The 24601-nt window shown below is 51.0% G+C and overlaps 1 protein-coding gene across 1 annotated transcript in view; it reads left to right on the forward strand.

The window, feature by feature from the left end:
* LOC131190759 (uncharacterized) overlaps window positions 1-24601 on the forward strand; it is a 148802-nt gene that overhangs the window by 44589 nt on the left and 79612 nt on the right. Inside the window, exons 9-13 of the mRNA XM_058168114.1 lie at window positions 3566-3770; window positions 5064-5189; window positions 6798-15002; window positions 16397-16687; window positions 19687-19777. Of these exons, the coding sequence (XP_058024097.1) occupies window positions 3566-3770; window positions 5064-5189; window positions 6798-15002; window positions 16397-16687; window positions 19687-19777 (8918 nt within the window). The remainder of the gene's footprint in view (window positions 1-3565; window positions 3771-5063; window positions 5190-6797; window positions 15003-16396; window positions 16688-19686; window positions 19778-24601) is intronic.

Below are 24601 nucleotides of genomic sequence, written 5' to 3' on the forward strand. Positions count from 1 at the left end.
GTGGAACGGCTTCCCTCCAGAAGTTGTGGGTGCTCCATCATTGGAGGTTTTTAAGAAGAGACTGAACAGCCCATTGTCTGAAATGGAAGAGGGTCTCCTGCTCGAGCACTAAGACTGCTAAGTTTCCTTCTGACTCTGTTATTCTGTTAATGCTAGAACTCTTGGTTTTACAGGAACAGAATTTCAGAAAAAATGTTGTTCTTTTTTAAAGAAAAGAGCAATTATTCTACAGTAGGAAGAACAAATTTGAAAGGGCCGCAAGATGAGTAGGAGTTCCTAAAATAAGATGACATTGAAAAAACTGTTCCGGGGAGTGGGGGGGGGGCGTAATTGTGGGCAGAAAAACCAGCTAATAAGGCTTTACAAAAAGGTTTGGAAAAGAGAAAAAAAGACGCCCAGGAGATGGAAATGGGCAGCTCAGAAGTGTAGAAAGCTAAAGCTCGGAATATGCTGAGTTTGGTGAAAAAAAGGAAACTAAGGAAGAGCCAGAAAAATGTCCTTGTCCTTGAAAAGAGAGGAAAGGGGGAATCTCCCAGGACAACCAATTGGATTTCAACCCCAAAAGAAATTTCTAGAACTGGTCATAAAGAGATAAGACTGGAACCACCTTGAGAAATTAATTAATCTGAAGCCAGCATGGATTTGTGAAGAACAGGTGTTGCTAGATTAATTTAGACTATTTTTTTAATCAGGTAGCTTCCTTTTTAGATTGAACGTATGTTGTGGATGTAATTCCTCTTGATTGCATTGAAGCCCACCTGATGTTCCGATTAGGAGCTGAGGAAGGCTGGGACGGTTGAGGTTAGAGCTGGCGTGAAAATGATAATGATCAACATCCAGTGTTTCTCCACAGTCTTTCCTGAGACTGAAGTGAAGTGTCGCCTGGGGTGCCACAGGGTTCAGTCCAGAGGCCTCTTTTTTCAATATTTTTATTAGTGATTTGGATGGGCAAAGGGAATGCTTACCAGCCTCACAGATGGCACAGATCTGAGTGGGTTAGCCTATCCCCTGCAACCAGAATACAACAGAACAGAATAACAGAGCTGGAAGGGACCTCAGAGGTCTTCTAGTCCAACCCCCTGCTCTGGCAGGAGACCCTACACTGTTTCAGACAAATGGCTATCCAAGCTCTTCTTGAAACTTCCAGTGAGGGAGCACTCACAACTTGTGAAGGGAAACTGTTCCACTGGCTAATTGTTCTAACTGTCAGGAAATTTCTCCTTAGTTCTAGATTGCCTCTCTCTTTGATTAGTTTCTATCCTTTTTTTTTCCCCTTGTCCTGCCTTCTGGTGCTTTAGAGAATAGTTTAACTCCCTCTTCTTTGTGGCAGCCCCTGAGATATTGGAACACTGCTATCATGTCCCCCGAGTCCTTCTTTTCATTAAACCAAACATACCAAATTCCAGCAACCGTTCTTCATATGTTTTAGCCTCCAGTCCCCTCATCATCTTTGTTGCTCTTCTCTTCACTCTTTCGACAGTCTGAGCTCTTAGATGAGTCTCTAAATGATCTTGAGTGAATAGAGAAATGAACTGAAAAAGGCAACATGAAATTTTAACAGAAATGCGCAAAGCATTTCACTTAGGGAAAAAAAGGTATAGATGGAGGGGAATACCGAGATTGTTGAGGGGAGATGGGGGGACAATGGATTAGGAATTGACTGCAGATTGAGACTGGCACAAAGTGCTGGCGGCAATTCTTGGTTAAAGCAAGACCCAGTTTCCAAATCATAGAAAGTAAGAGCTTGGTCAAGGTTTACTTTGCCTATTGTGTGTGCGGCTTTCAGACCCTGAGTGCGAGATTCAGGCAGAGGCTTCAAAGAAGGAGAGGAGGTGGTGGCAGCTGTACAAATGATTTGACTAAATAAATAATAAAGATGCTGGAAGTCATACTCCTTTGAAGGGACAGAAGGAATTGGAGCATTTTAGTCTGGGGTGGGAAACAATGGCCCTTTAATGACTTGTGGACTTCAACTCCCAGAATTCCCTAGCCAGCATAGCTAAGAAGCATAGCTTACTGGGGAATTCTGGGAGTTGCAGTCCATGGGTCTTAAAAGTTGCCAAAGTTGGACACCCCTGCTCTAGAGGAAATGCCCAACAGGAAATAAAACAACACATTTGAAATGCCTTGAAGGATATCATACGAGGCCTTTTCTTGCAACATCCCTGACTGGGGACATAAAATCATCCATGAAGATGCAGGAACTTTGGGAAAACCACCCAAACACAAGAACATTTTGCCAAGGGGAGGCCTGGCCTGGAAAGATGGTGGGCCCCCCTTCATCAAGAGTGATTCCCACCCTGAGCAGAGGCTGGACTAGATGTCCCTTTAGTGACCCGCTCCAAGGTGGCGAGACCTTCTCTGGGACCGTCTCACTCCCCATCCACCTGAGAAAAGAAACGCTGCATGTGACAGGTGTGTGTGACCTCAATTTGGGATCCGCCCAGGGGCTCTTCATTCACGCATTTGAAGAGTGTGCATTTGGGGAGAGTGGGGAGGGAAGCGGGGCCTGTAAAAATATTCATGCAGTAATGATATTCTTGCTGGAAGGAGCTGCCTTCATGTATAAGAAATAATTCCCTTTGTGTAAAGCTGGAGATTTCCAGGCAGTGAAATTGGGCCCTCCGGTGGGGAGCTCATTAAAAGCGCTCCTTTCCCGGCTGCCTCCCTCCCCTCCCCTCCGCAATGTGGACAATCAAATTACTTTGCGGGACCCTTTGAAGTCAGCCGCCTCCCGCCTGCCTTTGAATTCCGTATCAGGACGCCTCTCTTCCCTCCGGGAGGCCACGAAGAAGAAGCGTGGAATTAAATCAGTCAAGGGAGACAGAGGAAATGCTAGGAACCCTCCCGCTTCTCAGAGAACTTCTACCCAAACATTGTTTTAGCCTGCTTAAGGCCAAGGAGGCAGGAAGTGTGTGTGGGGTTGGGGTTGGGGGTGGCCCCAGCATGCAAGATGGAGGGGAAGGGGCCAAATGCTTCACACTCCCCAAAGTCTCCCCTGAGCCAGGCAGGTGGCTCTGGGCCTCTCCCCATCCCGCACCTGAAATGATGCGGAAGGTATGGCCGTTCCCTGCTTGCTAAGAGGAGAGGCTGGGGTCATTTGGGGTTCTTCTCTGGCCGCCTCCTCCTCCCCCCTCCCCCCCCCAGCAGTGGGGCTGCCTGAAGGATCCCTGTTTGGCAACCCCCCTCCCCTATGGGGCTTCAGGGGCCCCTTCCAGGCTAGGGGTGGCAGGCAGACCCTCCCCCCTTCCCCGGCCAGAGCTGCTCCGGGGTGAGGCCGGTGGGCCATCCGTGGGGTACAAAGGAGCTGAAAACCTCCAGAGGGGAAGGGAGCCAGGTGAAGGCCCTGCACTCCAACCTGCTTCTCCTTCTGCACATACAGTCGGCCCAGCGGCCCCTCTGAATAAAGCCATCCCCGCCTTTGCCTTCTCCAGATAATCGAGGGATGAAATGCTTCACCGGTTGGGGTGTGTGTGTGTGTGTGTGTGTGTGTGTCCCTGTCCCCCCATATTGAGATGAGCCCAAGGAAGGCCCTGGCCGTGACGCAACATCTCGTGTCTCGCAGCTTCGGAAGGCCACGAGAGCGCCGTGGACGACCGGGACAGCGACTACCGCAGCGAAACCAGCGCCAGCCTCCCCGCTGCCTTCTGCACCACCTCCCAGCCCAGCGCTTCGGCCCACCAGTTCCGGGGGGCTTCCCGTCTGCAGCAGCAGGGGGTCTGCGTGGAGCCCCTCCGGGGGTACGCCTCGGACGAGCGGACTGGCATGAGGTGGGTGGTCTCGGAGGCCTGGCTGCCCACCCCTCCAGCACCTCCCGCCAAGGATTCGCTTGCCTAATACAGGGAGTCCTCGACTTACGACAGCACTGAATAAAGTGACATGACCATTTTTTACGCTGAACGGCTGTTGCAGCATCTCCACAGTGACATAATCAAAATTCAGATGCTTGGCAACTGACTCATATTTATGACGGTCATAGTGTCCCGGAGTCATGTGATCCCCGTTTGCGACCTTCTGACCAGCAAAGTCAAAGGGAAGCCAGATTCACTTAACAACGGGGTTACTAATTTGGCAGGTGCAGTGATTCACTTAACAACTGTGGCACGGGAAGTTGTAAACTGGGGCAAAACTCAACAAATTTCTCACCTAGCAATTTAAATTTGGGGGTCGGTTGTGGTCATAAGTCGAGGACTACCTCTATCCTGGGTCAAGTGACCTGGCAGGAGGGCGATGGATACAAAGGACCTCCTTGGAGCCAAACGCACGAGTGGTGTCAGCAAACTCAGGGTGGGTTTTTTCCCCTCTTGTGGACTTCCCTCCTCCTCCTCCTCCTCTTGCCGAAGGGGAGCCCAGTCATGTTGCTCAGGAGCCCCATCGCTCCTGGCCTTTGGGGGCCCGGAGGACGAGGAAGGAGACGAGACGTTCGCTTCCATGTATTTTGTTAGGGCACTTCCCATTTCAGGAACATGCAAGCGTCCAGAGGTCACGCTTAGCATATATTTACAGCCAATCGGTTTGAGGAATGCAGATTTTATCGTGTGTGGAATCTGCTTTGCAGAGAATGTGGGAATTCCAGAACCTTCCTTTGCAGCCTCCATGACTTGGGCATTTCAGAAGGACTCTGGAGCCACGTTTCGGTCTCCCGACGACCCTTTGTGGACGGAGGCTGGCTCTGAATGCCTTTAGCACAATAATGGCCTAGGAAGACCAGCCCTGGGCAGCCCCCTTCCCGAGCTTGGCCCCCTGCCTCAAATGGAAGCAGAGTGAATCCCAAGAGGGCTTTTTCCAAAAGGCAACTGGGCTTTCGTGGGGGTTTTTTACGGGGCAAGGAGAGAGAGAGAGAGAAAGAGCCATTGCCACACACTCGTTCCACACCCCTCATGGCCCCAGTCTGCAAGGTGGGTCTGGCCCCCAACTGGCTTCAGGGTGTGAGGGCCACCCTCCGCAGCTGGCCTGCCCCACAGTGAACGTTCCCATCCTGTGATGCAGCCCCCAAGCTCTCTCAACTCCCTCTCTGCTGCTTTCTGTGCTGCTTGTCCACATCTTGGCCCGGCCTTCTAAAGAAGAAACGGCAGCGTAGACTCGACTGGGAGTGGCCGGACTGACCTGGAATCCGGATCGCATTCCAGCCAAGTGACCAGTCGCCAGCTGTCCCTAGAAAGCCGGCACTCCTTGGAGTTGTCGGATAGGTGGGTGGTGCTGCCGCTTCCATGTCGTGTGTCCTATGGCATGCCGGCTGCGCTTGGTGGGGCGGGCTGGTGGCGGGTCGTGAGTGGCCCCCGCTGCTGCATGGCCTCCTTGTTCTGTGGAAAGGCTGCCCGTGGAACAGTGCTGCCCCTGCGGGGTCCTTTCTTGGGGACAGTCTGGTGGAGGATCGCTAAGGGTGGGGTCCCAGGGGGTCGAGGACAACTCGCTACTGGACGACTCAACCTCAGGACAAGAATTGCACTAAAACTCAAAGAAATAGTGGAATAGAATCATTAAAGGATCCCATGACAGAGGGACGAAGCGGAATGTGAATGACAAAAATTGAAATAAGTTTTTAACTATTTTAAATACTTTAAATATTTATTTAAATATTTTAAATAAAATGGAATTGGTGAATCATCTCATAGTGAGCTGGCCCTGGCCTTTCTGATCCAAGTGGCCCGGCCCTAAACGACCCCTTCAAGTAGGGGCCTTAATTCCCAAGATGGGCCCTGCATCGATTTCCCTTTTGGCTGCTCGTGATAAGGAGCTCGAGACGACATTGTGCACTGATGGCTGTTTGTCTTAGGCGTTCCAGGTACTGATTTGTGATCCTCCGACGGCCATTGAAACTGGACTGATTTTTGTTGCTAGCCTGAGAGGTTTCGCTGCTCCTCCAAGCAGCTTCATCCGTCCAAGCAAACCAGTCGGGCAGGGAGCGCTGGGAATGCGCCTTAAACTCCTGCTGTGATCTGGGATAGCTTCTTTTTTATAGGCACTTTTAATATGCCGCTGTGTTTCATAAATGTTTCCAAGTAATACAGTACATCACTGCGGTTATTCTGTTAAATTATTCTGTTAATTAAATTATTCAGTCTCCTCAATTTATGGCTGTAATGGGGCCTGCTCTTTACAGTAGTAATTCTCGGGGGCTGAAAACCTGTTTTGCAACAGTCATTGAGCGAGGGCTGCTGTTGTTAAGTGAACCAGTTCTCTGTCAGGGGGCCAAAAACCAGATGTAACTGCTCCGTCTTGGCAAAACCATCATAATTGTGTTCTCGTGTGTGCTTGAGGCTGGTTGCCATGTGGCCAAAGTGGGGGTGTGGGGAGAGACGACAATCGGAACTTCGAATCCAGTTCGTAAGCAGCCGCCAGGTAGGTCTGTCGGAACTTCCAACAATCAGTAAGTGACTGGTCCTAAATCAGGGACGTCCCATATTTGCATCATGCGCCTTGCTCAGTCACTCTGCTGAGTCCTGAGGGCCCCCACCCACCCAGCCTGGCCAGGGATGGAATTGCCCCTAGGAACAGAGCTTCCTTCCTCCAGGGAAGGAACTCACTGAGGAAGGTGGGGGCTCTTTTCATCCTGCCAGCCCCGGATGAAAAGGGTTGGAGGATCCTCCAGGAGAATCAGCCTGCGTGGACTGGAGACCCCCCATTTATGGGGGGGGGTTTCCCATCGTGTCCCCAAAGGGCACCAAGGATCCAGTCCTCAAATCTTCTCCTCTTCCCTCATTTCTTGTGCAGTATTGAGAAACGATCATAATAAAATTGGTGCTTTCTAAACATTAAACAAGGTTAAAATTGTTCATCTTTTAATTATTTCATACTTGTTTATTTTTATTCATAAAGTTTACGTATTTATTCTTTGTGAAATTCCTTTATAAAAGTTATGTTAAATTCTTTCTCCATCTTTCTTGCCTTTCCTCCCTCCCCCTCTTTTTTTCTTCCCCTTTTTCCATTACCAGTCAAGGATCTTTAATTAGCAGTGGGAAAGTCAGGATTATTCCTTTTGACCACGATCTTGACCAAGAAGAGCCTGTTGAGGACTATGACGAACTAGGCAAACAGCTAATAGAAGATTTTTTAGAAAAAAGGGCTAGGAATTGGCAGGAGGTAAAGAGGCCTCGATTCTCCAAACAGGGCAATGGTAGCCCTCTGAAAAATTCCACGTCCTCTCATAAAGTTTGTGTGGAATTAGCACGCCCGGAGGCCCTGTCGTATCCAGCGGAATACGATACTATAGACAGGAGAAGGAAAAAGAAACGGAGAGATAATACAGAGTGTGAATGGAGAAGGTCTCAAATCAACGGGAGGTTGAGAATTCCCCACAAAACCATTATTTCTGGAAGCAGCAGGAGAATAAGAACCGAACGTAACGCTAGTTATGATGATGCTGATCTTTATAGCCGCCACAGCCCCCAGGAAGTTGGGGCTCAGCAGCCCAGATGTTGGGATTTGCTTCCATACAGGAACACCCTCCTGGTCCAAAGCGGCTGGTTCTCTGACAGCCCAGAGAGAAACTGCGACCCTCAACCAGGCCATTTTGGGGGTGAAGGTCAGCTGCACCCAGAAAAAGCAGCCGGTTGTTTCCCGCCGTCCGGAATTCTTGAGGAACTGGAAGGCAGCAGCTGGCCTGAAGATCATGGGGGCTCTCCTGCTTCAGATGAGGAAGGAAAGGGGGAAGTGGCCCACGGCTGGTATGAGCCCACGCGTGGCTCTCTCAAGGAACATGTGGCCTTCCTGCCTGTCCAAGCACCGCCAGAGGGAGACCTCAGTGCGGTGGACGAGCTGCAGTGCTTGGTGGAGACGGTGTCCGAATACCTGGCCGAAAAGGAGGAAGAGATTAGCAGCTGGGAAGCCCTTCCGAAGCAGGAAAGCAGAAACCACGGCCTCCCCATCCAGGTGGCGGAGGAGGCAGTCCAGGCAGAGCAGGCCAAGGCAGCCCCTGCTGCGGTGGAGGAGGAGAAGGAGAAGAGCAACGGCCGAGGAGAGGCCTTATCGGACATTCTGGGGGTAAAAGAAACAGCTCAGTCCTTCTTCAGCTTCCTTACTGAGAAAGTGAGCTCTGGAAAGACGCTCCTCACGTCATCCGTGGAGAAGTTTGTATCTTCAGCGGCTGAAACGGCAGATGTCCCCGCGAGGGACTCGTCCAGCCAGTCTCATCCGGACATGGAAGTGGAAAGCAGGCCTGATCTCCGCTTGCCTGAAGAAGGGCCAGCTTCCGATCAGAGCCGGGCAAAAGTGGCTGGTGCTGCCAGTGTGAGTCTCCCAGAAGCCTGTGACAGGAATGACAAGGTCTGTCCGCCACCCCCAGCCCTCGATCATCCTGCAGACGCTGCCGAGGGCCAGTCATCTGCCTTTCAGAAGACAAGTGTGGCTGTGAATTCTCTCTTGGGTATGTTCAGTTCTTTAAAAACCTTGACAGAAAAGAAGGAGCCAAAGAAAGAGACCATGAAAGAGGAAGCCCCTGTAGCAGTCGAACCCTTGCTCATCAGTGGAGCTGAGGCCAGAGAGAAGCGTGGAGAAGACAGCACACAACCCAGAAGCTCCTCCCTGGAAACAGGGAAGGGGGAACCAACAGCTGGCCCCACCGGGGGTCCGGCACCCTCTGTCTCCAGCTCCTCTGCTGACATTAGCCTGAAAGTGGGTTTTTATGGCGTGGCTGTTCCCGGGAGGCCAGCGGAGCCTCCCGAAGTCCCCTGCCCCTCAGTGCAGCCAGACAAGGCAGATCGGGAAATCCTTGCGGAGCCTTTAGCAACTCAGCCTCCTGAAGACAAGCCACAGGAAGGGCCGAAGGAGGGCATCCCCCAACTTTCAGAACAAAGAGAATCTCCCATCAGTTTTTTTAGTCCTCTTAAAAAATGCTTCAGCCTCTTGCCCCTTTCCATTCCCGCTGACCCTCCGGCCAACGAGACATCCTTGGATGTGGGGAAACAGTGCAAGTCCGAAGACGATGTCAGAAAAGCCAGTTCCTCCAGGAGCAAAGCTGCCTCCTTCCCGTTCCCTGAGAAGCTGCAGGTTTCCTTCCTGAGCAGCTTCAGCTTATCAGACAAACCGCAGGAGAATAAGGAAAAAACAGGATTCTTCTCTTCGTTTCTGAAAATTGCTTCAGCTGAAAACCCTGAGGCCCCCAAAGAGGGACATTTGGGAAGCAGTTCAGAGGGTCTCCAGACTTCCTCCTCAAAGCCTCCACCAGAGAATAAAGAGGAGTTGAAGGGGAAACCGGAAACTGGCCCTTTGGGACCAGAAAGTGGCCCTCGAGAGAAGGTGGCTGCTGACACATCAGGGAGTGCCGAGAATGGCAGGCGTGGCCACAGTGACCCAAGCAATAATGATTTAAATGGTGTTGCAGGCAGAGAAGCAGCAGCAGCAGCAGCCACGGCCACCGCCCAAGGTCGATCCAGCCTGGATCCGGCAAGGGAAGACTCAGAGGCGGCTAGTGGAGTCGGAAGGACTAAGATTCTGGGTGATGCCCAGGAGGGTTTCCTTTCTGGATTTTTCCGCTCTCCTCTGGCTGGCAGTTTCTCCTCCAAGGAAGGACAAGAGGCTCAAGACAGCACAGCTGGCCAGAAGGACCATTCAGCTGGCTTGCTTTCTGGATTATTTAGATTCCGTTCAGGTGAAAACCTGTCTCCGGGTAAGGTGGACAAGCCAAATCTGAGCTTTCTGGGTGGTTTGGGGCAGATCTTTGAAAAGAATGTGGAGGAGACTAATTCCAAAGAGGGGGATTCTCAAATGGCACCTCAAACTCAAGAAGGCACCAAGGACCAAGAGGGTGCAGGCAGCTTCCTAAGGAATCTCTTACACCAGGCGAAAGAGAAGGTAGAAGAGAGAGTGGCCCAAGCTCCCAAGATGGAGGCTGGGTTGCCTAGCACAGGCAAGGAATCTGTTGCCCTCCAGGCAGGATCCGCCTCTCTGAACAGTTCCCAGAAGAAGGCATACTTATCAGCAAAGCCAGCCCTTTCTAGAAAAAATACAGAACTTCATATTCATCCAGGGATTCCCCATGAAAATGTAGATGGACTTCTCAGATGTTCCTCACAGAATGCCAACTTGCTCAACTGGTCAGGAGAACCTCCTGCTTCTGAGGAAATCAGGAGTGGCTCTCCCTTGGAGAATGACTATGACCCCAGGAGTTGTCCAGCAAAGACGGTTCAGACGTCCATCCCTCTTTATTACGTCTTAAACCAGAATCCCGTCTCCTGGGATGAGGTCCTGACCTGGTCAGAATCTAGCAACACAATAATGAATTTGTGTAAAAGGGATGGGAATGCCAATCCAGTGGATTGGCGATCAAGTGAGAATTTTGATCCTGCAATGACCGATTTTAATGCTGTGTCGTTTAGATCATCTGACTTTTGTCTGGGGGAAAATGAAATGTGGGCAACTCCTTATCTGAATGGAAGTCTTTCTCCACACAAGTTCAACTGCATTTTGGAAGACGGGCCGATAGATTTAAGTTATTCATCTGCTTATGGCGCTAACGTGTGGACCCTAATTGATCAGGAGCCCCTGAATGTGGAGGACCCTTGGCTGGCGCCCTTTCAGGAGCCCCTGGATTGGCTGATGCCTCTGCTGCAGGGAGTGTGGTGGCCGTCAGAAGACGGTGATTATGGTTATTACATATACACTGACGGCCAGTATGTTTATTCTCTACTCACTGATTCTACTGGGCAGTATATTTACATCTGCACTTCCGACATTTACCCTCATCCAGACAGCTGGGAGGACTGTGACCTCAAGGGCTCTTTGCAAAGGGTTGTGATGGACGGGGACTTGGTTTCCATTTGTGGCTTCAAAGTGCCTCTTGAAGATGAGTTATTCTGGTCAGCTGAAGAGGAAGAGTGGGATGATTATTTTGTAAACAAGCCTCTTGATTTGTCTGTAGCTTTTCAAAGAAGGGACAAGTTTATGAACGTAGAGACCTTTTCTCAAATGTTTGAGGAATCTACTTACCATCAGAAAGAGAAGCCTTTAGACTTCTCAGGGTACAGGCTTCTGAAACCCAATAAGGTGGGCTTTAGGCCTGAGGAGAAGAGGGAAGGGTCTGTAGAAGATGCGCCCTTTGACCTCCGGGCACATTTCAGGGTGGCTTCTGGCGGGGGGCTGAAGGAGGAATTCCAACTCAAGTCACTGGATGTGGCCCCTAGGACTAGCATTTCTGAAAGCCAGCAAACCAAACCTTCTGGCTTTCAAATCTTTAGAGCTGCCACCAAGTCTGATCTCCCACCAGTGTCTCTTGCAGAAGCACAAACGGCCGAAGAAGAGAAAAAGACCACAAGCAACAGGGTCTCCTCTTGGCTTTCTGCCTTGGGTGGGTTGATGGGTCAGGGCTCAGGGAAGGACGAGATGCTGGAGGATGTGGCAGAGAAGGATCAGGGCCCACAGTCAAGGTTTCCTGCCATGCCTGGAACACCACCCAGGAAGAAGGGAGAACCTCAGCCGGAACCCCTGCCTGTTCCCACTGCACGAGAAGAGGTTGCAGTCGCTCCATCTCCCACCCAGAACAGGGCTCCCCTGCGCAGATCCGCCTCTCAGTTCAGCCAGGGTCTCACTTCCAACACATTCGCCCAGCCAGACAACAATGCTAAGGTAGCTCCAGGGTCTCTGGGAGAGCCTGAAAATAGTTGGCCAGTTCTTAGCCAAATAGCTGCTAAGGCCAAGGAGACTCTTTCTAAGAGTGACTTCAAGACAAGTAGCCCCAGAGAAGACCCACTGGTCGCTGAAGAATCAGGATTCCTCGGTTTCTTTAAAATGCAGGGAAGCAAGCCTCCATCGCAACCTTTGCCAACCTCTCAGCCCCATCAGGTGAAAAACGGAACCCAGAGCCAGGCAGAGTTCCCAGGGGCTCCGTCCTCCTTCTTTGGCTCGATCAAAGACTTTTTTACCAAGGAGCCAGCCCCCTCCCCATCTGACACCACCGTCCCACCACTGAGCAACGGGCAAATATCCCAGGAACTTGTTCAGGAACCCAGTAAGAATCCTGCTTCTGAGGTGGGTGTCTTTTCAGAGCCACCTGGGACAGGTATGATCAAGAAGGACCTCTTCCCTAAGGAAGAGCCCCAGAAAAAGGCCGGAGAGGAAACGACCAGTGTCAAGAAAGCGCCTCCTGCAAAGGCTGAGCAGGCAGCTAACTCACACGCAAGTCCAGGGTTGGGGAAGCCCAGTCCACCCCCAGAAGAGGGAGGCCTGCTCAGAAGCCTTTCTGGGTTGCTGGGAGACTCGGCAGCAAGGAAGTCCAGTTCCCTGAGCACCAGCTGGTCTTCCTTGATGGACAAAGGGCAGCAGGGAGTCTTGCCTGGTAAGGTCCAGCCAGAGAAGGCCAGGGAGCCACCCGAGGAACCTGGGTTCAGACTCCCCTTTGGCTTGTCCCAAGCTGCGCCTCCAAAGTCTCAGGAAACAACCGGCAGCTGGGATATCTTCTCTCTTTTCCCTGCCTCCAAGAAAGCCCCGACCCCAGCCCCAGCCCCTGCGCCCTCTCAGACAGCCAGAGGTCCAGAGACAGAAGGCGTGTTCAAGATCCCCTTCACTGCCAAGAAAGGGCTTCCAGACAGTTCCAGCTTCAGCTTCTTCAGTTGGACCTCCTTCCGCCCTGAAGAACCACCGTCTGCTCCTGACAAAGGTCACCTCGCCAAGCCACCTCCATTGCAAGAGAAGGAGGAACCACTCCTGAGGCAATCTGTTTCTGCTGATGCTGCCGTTGGGACGGCCAGGAAACCAGCTGTGCAGGAGAAGGGGTCCATCTCTGGGGTTAGAGATGCTGTGTTGGGCAAGCAGGAAGCTTGCAGCTTGCAGAACGGGGCGAGTGACGCCAGTGCCCTGGTGGCCGAGAAAGCCGGAGAACATGCCTCGGGAGAGCGGCTTACGGCCAGGCCAGCTCTCAGTGATGCAAAGGAGGAAGACCAGCTGGTACAGCCTGGCCCTGCCCGCGAAGGTCCTGTAGTCCCAGAGGAGGATGGGACTTTCTCCCCTACAGAAATCCCAGAGGTTCTGGAGCAGCTGCCCCAGAGCCCAACTGAGCGGGATGGGACGAGGGTGTGCTGGTCTGAGAAGGAAGCTGCTCCTTTTCCAGACGGGAATGAAGCTTTTGAAAACACCAAATATCCTGGTTCCTCTTCTGATCAGACCTCTATGGCCCAGAGGAGAGCTGCTGTCCAAGACTCAGGCCAGGAGGTGGTGCTGGAGCCCGTGCAAGGATTTGGCCTTCCTTCCCATGCTGGAGCCCAGCAGGCTCAGGGCCAGGAGCCTCTCCCCAAGGTCCCACTGGTGGAGCTGGATAAGCTGAAGATGCCTGAAGAAGCTACAAGCAACAAGTCTGTTCTAGATTCCTCAATGGAGAAGTTTTCAAGCTTCTTCACCAAAATCAAACCCACTAAAACTTTCTCTGACTTTTTAGGCAGCCCACTCCACGTTCCAGATGCCCCCAGTGTGCAGAAGAAGAGCGCCTCCTTTTTTGGCAGCGCATTTCAGGCAGGTGGGCCTCCCTCAACATTCACAGGCGGCCTCTTTGGCTTCTCCAAAGGAGCAACGGAACAGCCTCCTTCAACGCCCTCAAAACCTCCGAGAGAAGCTACGGACTCACTTCCAGGGAAGGATCCTCTCATCACCCAAGAAAGCAAGGCAGATAGAGAGGAGGGCTCAGAAGTAAGCAGCTCAGGAAAACAGCAAATCGAGAGCCCGGGAGGTGTGCTGCTGGAGACTGAGGCCAGAAGCCTCTTGAAGGAAGATGCTCCGTTGAACCTGGCAGGAGAAACTCTCCAAATGGACCTGGAAACGGGAGCCAACCAAAAGCTGGACATTTGCCAAGAGCCTGAGCCAAACGCTCTAGATACCTGGACCTCAGAGAAGAGCCAAGGCCCTGAAAGGGGGCAAGTGGACTTCCTAACTTCGGATGAAATGAGGGATGCCGATATGTGCGGTCAAGATCTCAACCAGGTGGTTGTGGCAGAATCCGCTGCGATGCTGGATGAGACCAAAGCAGAGACATTGGAAGAGGAGGCCGGCACTGCTACGCAAAAGCAACTGGATCTGGAATCCCAAACTGGCCAGGAGGGTTGGGAAAACACGCCTGAGTTGGAAGCCAAGACAGATGACGTTGCTATGTCTGAACACGCAGCCACAAAGGCACAAGCTGATATTTGTCCACCAAACAGAGGGGAGAGCCTGGGAGTGGAAGCCGGAACAGTTCTCAGCGAGACCCCTGATTTGCACCATAAAGGTGTGGACAGTGCCCATGACACGAAATGTGTCCCTGTTGAGGAGAAGGGGGTTTCAGCCACTAGTGAGAAACATCCGGACGTTGAGGCCTTGGGGAGCACCTCGGATAACGGGCCTGCCGGTCCTTCTGCTGCAGAGGCCATCAGCGCCTCATCTGTATTTGAGATGTTAAGTAAGCCCCCTTGGCCCAAGTTCAGCTTTGGGTCTTCAACCAGCAGCACCAAACCGATGGGCTCCTTCTTCTCACCGGCAGCTGGCAAGACCGGTGCTGAGCCTGGTCTCGGGTCCGGCTTGAGCAGCGTCTCTTCCGTTCTGTTTGGTGGAGGAAGCAATGAGAAGGTGGAGAAAAGCGGGAGCCTCCAAGAGACGGTGTTTGGGCGGAAGCTGGACTTCTCCCTGCCTTGGCAGAAAGGCCCCAAAGAAAAGGAGATGCAGAAGGAACCACTGAAGCCTTCCTCCAAGCAGGAAGCCCCATCAGATGGTCCCTCCAGTCTGCAGCCCTGGTGCGGCCCTGAGCAGGCATCGATGGGGCATCCAGTCCCCGAGTCCAGCCTTCCATCCGTGGAGATGGACAGCTCAGGCGAGAAGTTCTTAGAGCCTGGCCAAGGCCTGGAGGTTGGAGGTCGAGAGCAGGAAGATGGCCTGAGAGCTGTTCCCAGTGGCCCTCCTGCCCCGACCGTGGGAGAAGAAGAAGCAGCCTCCATTCCTGGTCAAGCAGAGCAGGAGGACAGCGTCACTTGCCCAGAGAAGGGGCCCCATGTTGCTGGGCCACGGCTGGTGGAGAAGAGCAGCCCACGACCCCCCCTCCAGCACAGGCCAGTAGCAAATACAGCCCATAAATGGAGGTGGCCGGTCCATTTATGAGGCAAGAGCCATGGTCAGCAGCCTCTGGTCCATCCCTTGTGGCTACACGGTCCCTGACGGAGGCCTCAAGGGTGACCTTGAGCCCCGGCTTGTCCCTCTCCCTCCCTCCCTCCGTCTCCTTCGCTTTGGGCTTCCCCCTTTGTGTGTCGGTGAGCAGCTTTGAAAGTGGATTTTGTAAGCCTCCGCAGACCTGAGAGTGGGGTGGGTGGGTCCTGAGAACAGCCCACAGCTCCCACTCACCAGGAGAGGCCCTATGAAAATCCTGCCATGGGAGACAGCTCTGCTCTTCGGCAAAGGGCTGAATGGGGAAATGCAAAAAACTCACAGCTGGATTGGGAGGTGCAAAGGCTGTTCTTGGGGTCCCCCATCCCAGCCACCATCCGTGCTGCTTTTCCTCATGGTGGTGTCCAATTGGGAGAGGGTTAGGGTGAGCAGTGCCTGCGTGAGGCCTTGTTATGGAGGGACCAAGGGGGCCGGGCATGCCGGGGGTCTCTGCTCTTCCCAGAGGGGTTCAGGGGTATGAGCTGATCACTTCTGGGCCACCCAGAGCTGCCAGCAATGTTATTATTATTTATTTATTGGATTTAATGTTGCTGGTCTAGGCGTCCAGTTTCTGCCCACAAACGGCTCTCGGCCTCCCGTAGCTGTGTGGACAGATCCTGTGGGTCTCCCAAGGTCAGCCCTGAGTGCTTGGGTCCTTTGCAGCCCCCTTGTCTGCTCTCTTCCCCTCCTCCACTTCCCTCCACCTTGCTAGCTGTAGCCGTGTCTTTTCCAGAGTGCCAGGCTGGAAGGAATGGAGATTAGTAGACATTCTGACTAGCCGACTCCAAACACCATGGTGCCCAGCTCCCCCCTACCCCCCATTGTCCATTTTATTACCCTGGGACTGGCGATCGCTTCTTCCAATTGGGGGTGAAAGAAGCCCCGGGAATCCTCTCGGGAGCTCCTGGTCTGAGCTGGTCTGTGGGTGGGGAGCAGAAAGACTCGGGGTGGGTGGGGGAGGTAGTCTCCTGCATAGGAGGAGTGGGCCTGGACTGCCTGGGTGGGGAAGACGGGAGACCCCCATTTCTGGGGCGCAGGTCAGAGGCAGCCTCTTGGAGGGAGACACTAAAGCCTCGACATTTAGCTGATGTCCGGGAATTGGGAATCTCTGGAGACTCTTCACCAGATAGGATGGAGGATCCCTCAGGAGCTGCCAGATGGGTTTGGAACAGTCCCTGATTCTGCCCCCACCCCATTGGTAGCCAGCCCTGCTTGCCCACACACCCGCTTCCTTCTCCACCCTTTGAGCTCCCCAAGTTCTGCACACTCACCTGCTCTTTTTCTCTCCCCCCCCCCACAACAGTCCTGCCAGCAGTGGCAAGTTTGGCTCCTCCTGCAACATCAGTTCGGGCAGCTCTCAGCTGAGCGAGGCAGAGCAGGGCAGCCCCCCCAGCTCAGAGCACGAGGAGGAACTCCCAGAAGTGGGCTCTGTGGATCTGACCCTGCCGGACATCCAGGAGCCCCTGAGCGAGCCGACCAAGTCCCAGGAAGCACCCCGAGAAGGAGAAGAAGAGGAGGCTGAGGAGGGGGGGCGCTCTCAGCTCCCAGGAGAGGGAGAGGACACCCCCAAAGCTGCTCCGGAACTCCCAGGGAGGTAGGAAACTGTGACTCCCTGCTGTGGGTCTGTGGGGGTCTTTTTTTTTTTTTTATTCAAAAAGTTTTACAAAAAATTTTTTCCCCTTCCCCCCCCTCCTCTCCCCCTCCTTCACAACCCCCCCCCGACTTCCCGGAACGAACACAAGGTATAGTTAAAAATAAAACAAACATATGCTAAAAAAATTTCATCCCAACTTAATTATACCCCTACAATCATCAATTCCTAACTTCCCCCGAAAACAATCAAAAATAATACATCATAATCATTCAAAAACAGTCTGATAACTCTTAGTCTGATATCTACGTTGAATATAGTCAATCCATTTTTCCATTCCTTTAAGTATCTTTCTTGCGTATTGTCTTTCAAAAGGCTGATATCTTCGCCATCTCAGCCAAATTGGCAACTTTCAATATCCATTCTTCTATTGTTGGTACTTCTTTTTCTTCCAATATTGTCCTATTAGTAATCTTGCTGCAGTTATTAGATTTAAAATCAATTTAGTCTCAATTACTGTACAATCCGTAATAATTCCCAACAAGAAAAATTGCGGCAGGAACTTTATCTTCTTTTCAAAACATTTTGTAAAATCCACCAAATTTTTATCCAAAAGGCCTTTATGTCCTTACAAGTCCACCAAATGTGAAAATATGTAGCGTCATCACAATTACATCTCCAACATTTTGCTTGCATATCTGGATACATACGATAATTTTTAGGATCTAGATGCCATCTATAAAACATTTTATAAAAATTTTTCCCTCAGATTCTGTGCCTCGTGAATTTAACATTTCTAACCCAAATTTTTCCCAAGTTTCCAATAATATTGGCTCCTGAAAATTTTGTGCCCACTTTATCATACAGTCCTTTACCAAGTCCCTTTCAGAATCTATTTCAAGTAACACATTATAAAATCTCTTTATATGCTCCTGAGACTGATTTCTAATTTGCTTTACCAAATTTCCCTCGTTCTGCTCTATACCAATTTTCTGATCTTCCTTCCATCTAGCACGTAGTTGCTCATATTGAAACCAAGTATAATTTTTCCCTTCCTCTTTTAATACGTGCAGAGATTTTAATTGCAAATTACCTCTTTCAGTATACAAAAGATCTTTATATGTAATCATTTCCTGATTCTGTTCTATATTTATATTCTCTATTGTATGTCTAGGACTTGCCCAGATAGGAACCTTATAATTTAGTTTATAAGAGTATTTTTTCCCAACACGCAGAAGAGCAGTTCTTAGCACATGATTTTTAAAGGCCTTATCCACCTTTTTGTCATAAATTAAATATGCATGCCATCCATATAGCAAGTCATAACCTTCTATATTCAAAATTCTTTCCTCCGTTAAATTAAACCAATCACTTATTGCAGAGAGAGCAGCTGCTTCATAGTATAATTTAAAATTGGGCATTTTTAAACCTCCCCTTTCCCAAGAATCTTGAATTATTTTCATTTTAACCCTAGCTTTTTTACCTTCCCATATAAATTTGTTAATTCCCTTCTGCCATTCCTCAAGATTCTTATCTTTCTTAATTATTGGTATCATCTGAAAGAGGAATAGGTCTGTGGGGGTCTTGATCCATGGAACTAGCCTGCCTCTGGTGGGAGGGGCCTGCTGTGGACCTCGTGGGCCAAGGGATTTTGGCTGGAGGGAGAAGGGCCTTTTCTGCTGGGCTCCTGGCCCCAGAGGACACCTGAGGACCTGGTTTTGCAGGTTGACTTGGAGCCCCAGGGGGGAGGGGTGTTGCTCACCGCTGGAACCAGTTGAAAGGTTGATCTCTTCCCTGTGGACCTCCATCTCCTGGATTCCAGTTTTTATATAGCGTAGTCATATTAATTTTAGTCATTTCTGTATTCATCCTTTTACTGTTTGTAAGCCACCCAGAGTTGCCTCCCGTTGAGAGAGGCAGCTGACCCACGACTCCCTCCATGGCTTCCCAGGATCCCATCGCCTGGCCAGGGAGGTCATCTGTCCCTCTCCGGTTAGAAGGGCAGCTGTGGACATCAGAGCAGAATGCTAGATTACCTCTGACAGGTGACCGTCCAGTCTCTCTCTCTCAGGACTTCCAGCAGTTGCCCACCTCGCCTGACCGGGTTCTTGGGGTGGCCCTGCCCTTGTGGGGTAATCTGGAAGAATTCTGCTCCCTCCCCTGTCTGACAGCCCTTCAGAAATCTGTGGTTACCTCTAGAGAAACATCCAGAAAGTGACCTTCCTCCTCTTCATTGGGGCCCTTGCACAAGCCCCCCCCCCATCTTGGTCCTTTAAAGTATTAGCCACCCATCTCGTATCCAACCATTCTGGGTGGTTGACAGCATAAAAACATTTGTAAAAAAACATTTAAATCGTCAGTTCTAAAATAACACCGCAGATAAAATCATTAACAAGATGGAAAAAGGAGGGAAGTGGACGGGGTGGGGGGGAGGCGGGGCTAGATTTTAATTAGCCAACCACCTCCAGTGTGAAACACCCCCATAGGTACCCCAAGCCACCTGGGCCTTCAGCTCTTAGGAGGGCAGGAGCCCATCTCTCCTCGGGAGCCAGAAGTTCCGGAGGTCAGGAGCCACGGCAGAAAAAATGGCTATAAAGGTCATTAAGAAGAATGTCCCATTAACATTCTTGCTCTTTTGCTCCCAAAGGGGTCCTGGAGGGAAGGGCTTCTCCCTTGGGGTGGGGAGCCTTTTGCCCTCAGCCCACCCAGGCCGAACTTGGAGCAGGAGGGTCTCTCCCAGCCATCTCATGAAGTTGGCTGCCCAATGGGCCCCCCAGCTGCTGTCGGGGCCTTTTGAGTGGAGCCGGGAACCAGTGGCATCTTTGTCCCATTGACCCATCATTGTAGTCAATGTATTTCTACAGTTTGTGCTCTGCCAGCAGTGTAAATATGCAGCAATGGAAGTGAGGATCCCTCTAATTCCAGTTTTCTCAGTTAAAAGAAAATACTCAATTTCATGTTAGCTCCACTTCATTCTTGTTGTGTTCTTTGTTTCTTGCCAGCCTCCTGGATGAAAACGAGTCGCCGCTTTTTGCTCCAGCGAGAGCCCGTTGGATCCGAGCGATCACCAAAGTCCGGCTCCAGTTCCAGGAGGTAAAGCCAATTTTTTCCTCCTTCCATTTCTTTGCATGAAGAGTCTTGGGGAGGCTTTCTCGGTGGTCCAAGAAACCACTCCAAGGTTCCAGAAACTGGGCAGCCTTCAGTGGCTGAGACCAAAGGCCACTCCTCAGCCCTGGGAAGGCCAGCCTGTGTGAAGAGCAGAGTCTCTTGAAGGATAGAGACCTTCCCACCCCCACTACAGGGAATGGGATCTGTGTTTCGAGGCGCCCCGGGGGGCCCCAGATAATGCAGACAGGACCTGTGTGCTTTGGGGTACCAAATCAAAAGAAATGCCGATTTTATGTAGGCCGGGGTGTCTGTCACTTTAAGGCTTCTGGACTTCAACTCCCTTGCGCTGGCTGGGGAATTCTGGGAGTTGAAGTCCAGACGCTTTAAAGTGGCCACGTTCGACATCCCTACTGTAGACATCTCTGGGATTTCTGAAAAGTTTGCTGTGGACTGTGGCCAGGTTTCCTCACGTGGCTTCTGTGGCATGCAGATCAACAACGGGGGTCTGTTGCTCGAAGCCCCCCGCATCCCTTGTCCGCCCCCTGAATCAAGCCGGCCACCTCTTCAGCTAGGAGCATCTTCCTAGGCTGGGAAATGCAAATCCTTTGTAAAACTCGAAAGCAAGACCTTTCGAGTTTTGTCGGTGCCGACTTTGGAAATATTTGTGGTTTAAATAATGTACGGAGGGTTACATTTAAAGCGCCCAGGAGGACCCCGAGGGGCTCACGAAAGACTTGCCCTTCCACCTAGCTTTGGGAGAGGAATCCTTTTGCTTGAGTCGATCCCACTCATCGTTTCATTCTGCTTTGATCTCTTTCGTGGGGAGGCAGAGAAGTGCTTCTGCCCTGGGATGGGGGGGCTTCGTGGGCTGGTCGGGCCTCTTCGAGTGGCGTCGCTGAGAAGGAGGGGATGCAGAGAGTTGGGGCATCGTACGGGGGTACTGCTGAATCTGGCCAGTTGATGGGGGGGATCCTGAGTGAACGCTTCCCTCTGGCCTGGGCGGGCAGGAGGCTGAACCTGAGAGGTAAGACCTGGGCACGGCAGAGATCCCAGTTGTGCCTGCTGGGCTTTGTAGTGGCATTGCTTCTTCCAGTCCCACACCAGGCACTTTATGATTTCTTGTCAAGAAAAGAGCCACTCCTGAGAGGGGCTGCCCAGCTGCCTCTTTCTCTGACTCTTGATAAGGGCCAAGGCGAAAGGTTGCACAAAGGTCCCTCGTGGTGACACGGTACTCAAGCACAAACCTTCTGGCGTTGAGAAAAGGCTACGGGGGGGTGGGGGGGAATCAGGAAGCCCCCCCCCCATATTTTAATATTTAGGCCAACGTGACTATAGCTTCCTTTTATTCTTCTCAGAATCCAGGTGAGAAGTTTCCGTGCTCACCTGGACTTTACATGCTTTGGGATCAGCTTTTTCTGCAAATTCATCCCGCGAATTAAATCTGTTCACCGCGAGGAATGGTGTTGCATCTCCCTTACGCTAAAAAGAAACACTCTGGTAGTTGGGTGGGTCCAGGATGGGGGTGTATGAGAGAAGCCCCCCCCCTTCTTCCTCCTAAGGCTGTTGAGCTGGCAAAGAGGCCCAAAATGAAGAAAATGCGCTGTGATGGGAATTGTGCAGCAGCCACCCGGCCCTGGTTGTAACTCTGGTTGTCTTGGGCTTAGTAGCCTCTGGAGGGCCCTGGTGACTGCTAACATCTGGTGGGCTCTTGCTTGGGAGAAAGGACCTGTGTGTGTGCGTGTCTGTGTGTGTCCAGGGTGTGTGCGTCTGTATTTTTTTTTTTGAATTTTTTTTTTTAAACAAACATACGTAAAAACATAGCATCATCTTCAATTACAAATACAGACAGTGTGTCGTTGGTTACAAATCTTTTGTGCATTTTCACCATATTCATCGTTTGTAATTTATCTAATTTCACGTTTTATCAATCTAGTGTATATCCAAATATTTTGTCCTCATTAATCGTTTATTTAACTATGGGTATTTCTTCCCTCACTTCATACAAAATGTTCTAGATTTTAAGTTAACTTATATTATACCATTATTATTATTATTATTATTATTATTATTATTATTATTATTATTATTATTATTATTATTATTATTATTATTATTATTATTATTTGAATTTATATCCCGCCCTTCTCCGAAGACTCAGGGCGGCTTACATTGTGTTAAGCAATTCATTTCATCATACTGAATCAATCCAATAATAATACATCTTTATATTATATTTTGTATATTTCTACAATTCTTGTATTGTAAAGACTTCTACCAAATTTCATTACCATATTTTTTATCTACCCATTGATAAAATAAGTCCCATATCTTGTAATATTGTTTATCTTCCTGCTTTCTAATTTCAAATCTCAATTTGCTCATTTCAGCACATTCCATTATTTTCTTAATAACTTCATCTTGTGTTGAAGTTTTTCTCATTTTTCCAATTTTTAGCAAACACAATTCTAGCCACTGTTAGTACATTCGCAATCAAATATCTCACTTCTCTATTATATGTGTGTGTCTGTATTGATGAGTTTCTTGGGTGTGTTTCGATGCTGCTTCATCCATCCATCCGACTCAAGACCTTCTTTTTCCATCCTCCCACTGGCCCCTATAAATTTTCTCAGAATCAGGGGTCAAATCAGCGCCCTTTCCTTTCATCAGGCTCTTCCTCATCTCCCATTTCTCCCCCCCCCCCCATCTGCTCAGCCCAGACGGTCTGGGGATCCCCTGCCCGTCAGAGGGGCAAAGGAAGGAAGGTTTCGGCTCCTGCCGCTGCCCCCCTGGGCGTTCAGGGAGCCTCTTTGTGCTCAGGTGGCCCACTGGGGTTGGCACCTGATGCTTCACACTACGAATGAACCTGGTAGATTGGATTTATCAAAAACCCCAACCAGGAATAATCGGAATTGGTGTGTTCTGCGAATGCATCTGCTAGGCCTTTAGTCAACTCGGTTGTCAGTTAATTTGTCTTGGTGGCGCTGGTTGTGTGAGTCCACCAAGAGTAGCCATATGGAAGAGGCCAGGCTTCTGTTCCACCCATGCAGTGATTGACAGGCATGTGGGGGAATCCCCTTTAGGCCTCTGACCTGGGGGTGCGAATGGCTGCACCCAGACAGGATGCTCACACAAGACTTGTTAGAAAGACGGTGCCTTGGCCATGATGGCCAGCTTCATACAGGGTGCTAAGTCATAAGCCATGGTTCTCGGTTGACAGGGAGATGACTCGTGGATTGCGGGGTGGGTCCTGGCATTGGACTCCCTGTCCATGGCATTAGATTGGTGGGTTTCCGGGTGCCAAGGACCACCCTGCAAGGCTTCTGTGGCAGAGGTTGTGGCCACACCCCAAGTCCCCTCTCATAAATGCTCTGAAACCCAGGAAGCTGTTAAACTTGGCTTTCCCAGCAAGCATTAAGGCCAGATTGTCTTTGAGGTATGGCTCTGTTTGTTGGGCTAAATGCTGCAGGATTGTAGGTTCTGGTTGCGTATCGGTTTGCACATCTGATCACTGCCCAGAGTTACGTACTTAAGACGAGTACATAAATAAATAAATATTAAACTAATTTGGGGGAGATTATGCACAAGGACTGTCCCAATTGGGCTTTGGGTGCCCGGAAAAGAGCCAGCTTCCTGGGGGACCTTTGTTGCGCCCTAAAAGTGGGAGCTCTTGGGCGTCTCTTGGCCAGAGCCAGCATTCAGATCCACAGCAAAGGGATAACCAGGAGGGTGGGGGCAACCAGGGGCTGCCCATGAGAAAGCCGGAAGATCAGTAGAGAAGAGAAGAGAAGAGAAGAGAAGAGAAGAGAAGAAAAGAGAAGAGAAGAGAAGAGAAGAGGGATTGCTCTGAGAGAAGAGTGTGAAATCATAGCATGGCCAGGATTCCCCTGGAGCAGAAGAAAGGCCTCCCTTTGGCCCATCGTGCAACGGCCGGAGAGAAGAGGAGGAGGCCTCAAGACCTGCCTGCATTCGAAGTTGCCTCCGGCAGCCCATCTGGGAACCTGTGGGCAGAGAAGAGTTTGCAAGGACACAAATGAGCCCGTCCAGCCAGGCAGCGAAGGGGCCTCTTTCCCCCTTGAGTGGTTGTGGGGTTTGGTGCTTGTCACACAACCCACCCCCTGCATCCCACTTGCGCGCCAGCCTGTTCCCACAAGGCTTCGGTCTGGCGAGGAAGGAAGGATCGATTGGAGCTGATGGGAGGAGAGGTGAGCAAGCAGCCCTGCGCCACAGAGCGCATGGATGAATCACCGTGAGCTTCCTCTGGCTTAATCCTCTGCAGCGCACAGGCAGCCCAGTTACGGTCTTCTTTTGCTCCATTGCAGGCCTGCTAGCTGGGGAATTCTGGGAGCTGAAGCCCACACCTCTTAAGACAGCCCAGGCTGAGAAACCTGTCAGTTTTGTTCCGGATTTCTTTCCCTAGGACTCTGCCCTTCTCTTGTCCCCTCTGTGAGCTCTCAGCCGCTCAGCCACGGTTGCTTTCCCAGGGAATCCCATCCCGGCCCCACAGCCTCTGTGGGACTTATCGTTTCTGGCCCAGGCGTTGCTTCCTCAGCCCGGGGGAGGGGCAGTTTTTCTTTGCAGCTCTACGAGGTTTTTCTTTCCCTGGTTTCTGCTCGCCTCAGGCATTGGAGGGCATTCACGTTGTGCCATGTAGCACCGCCAACACCCACCTACGTCTTCCCATTTAGGGAAGACGGGTCTTGTATAAGGATGGATGATGCCCACCAGTCCTGGTGCCAACCGGAGAGGAGCCAGAGAGCCCCTAGCTGGCTTCCCAGAAGGTGGATTTCTTGGCCAGGAAAGCAGTGCTGA

Source organism: Ahaetulla prasina, chromosome 2 (assembly GCF_028640845.1).
Source record: "Ahaetulla prasina isolate Xishuangbanna chromosome 2, ASM2864084v1, whole genome shotgun sequence".
Classification (NCBI taxonomy): domain Eukaryota; kingdom Metazoa; phylum Chordata; class Lepidosauria; order Squamata; family Colubridae; genus Ahaetulla; species Ahaetulla prasina.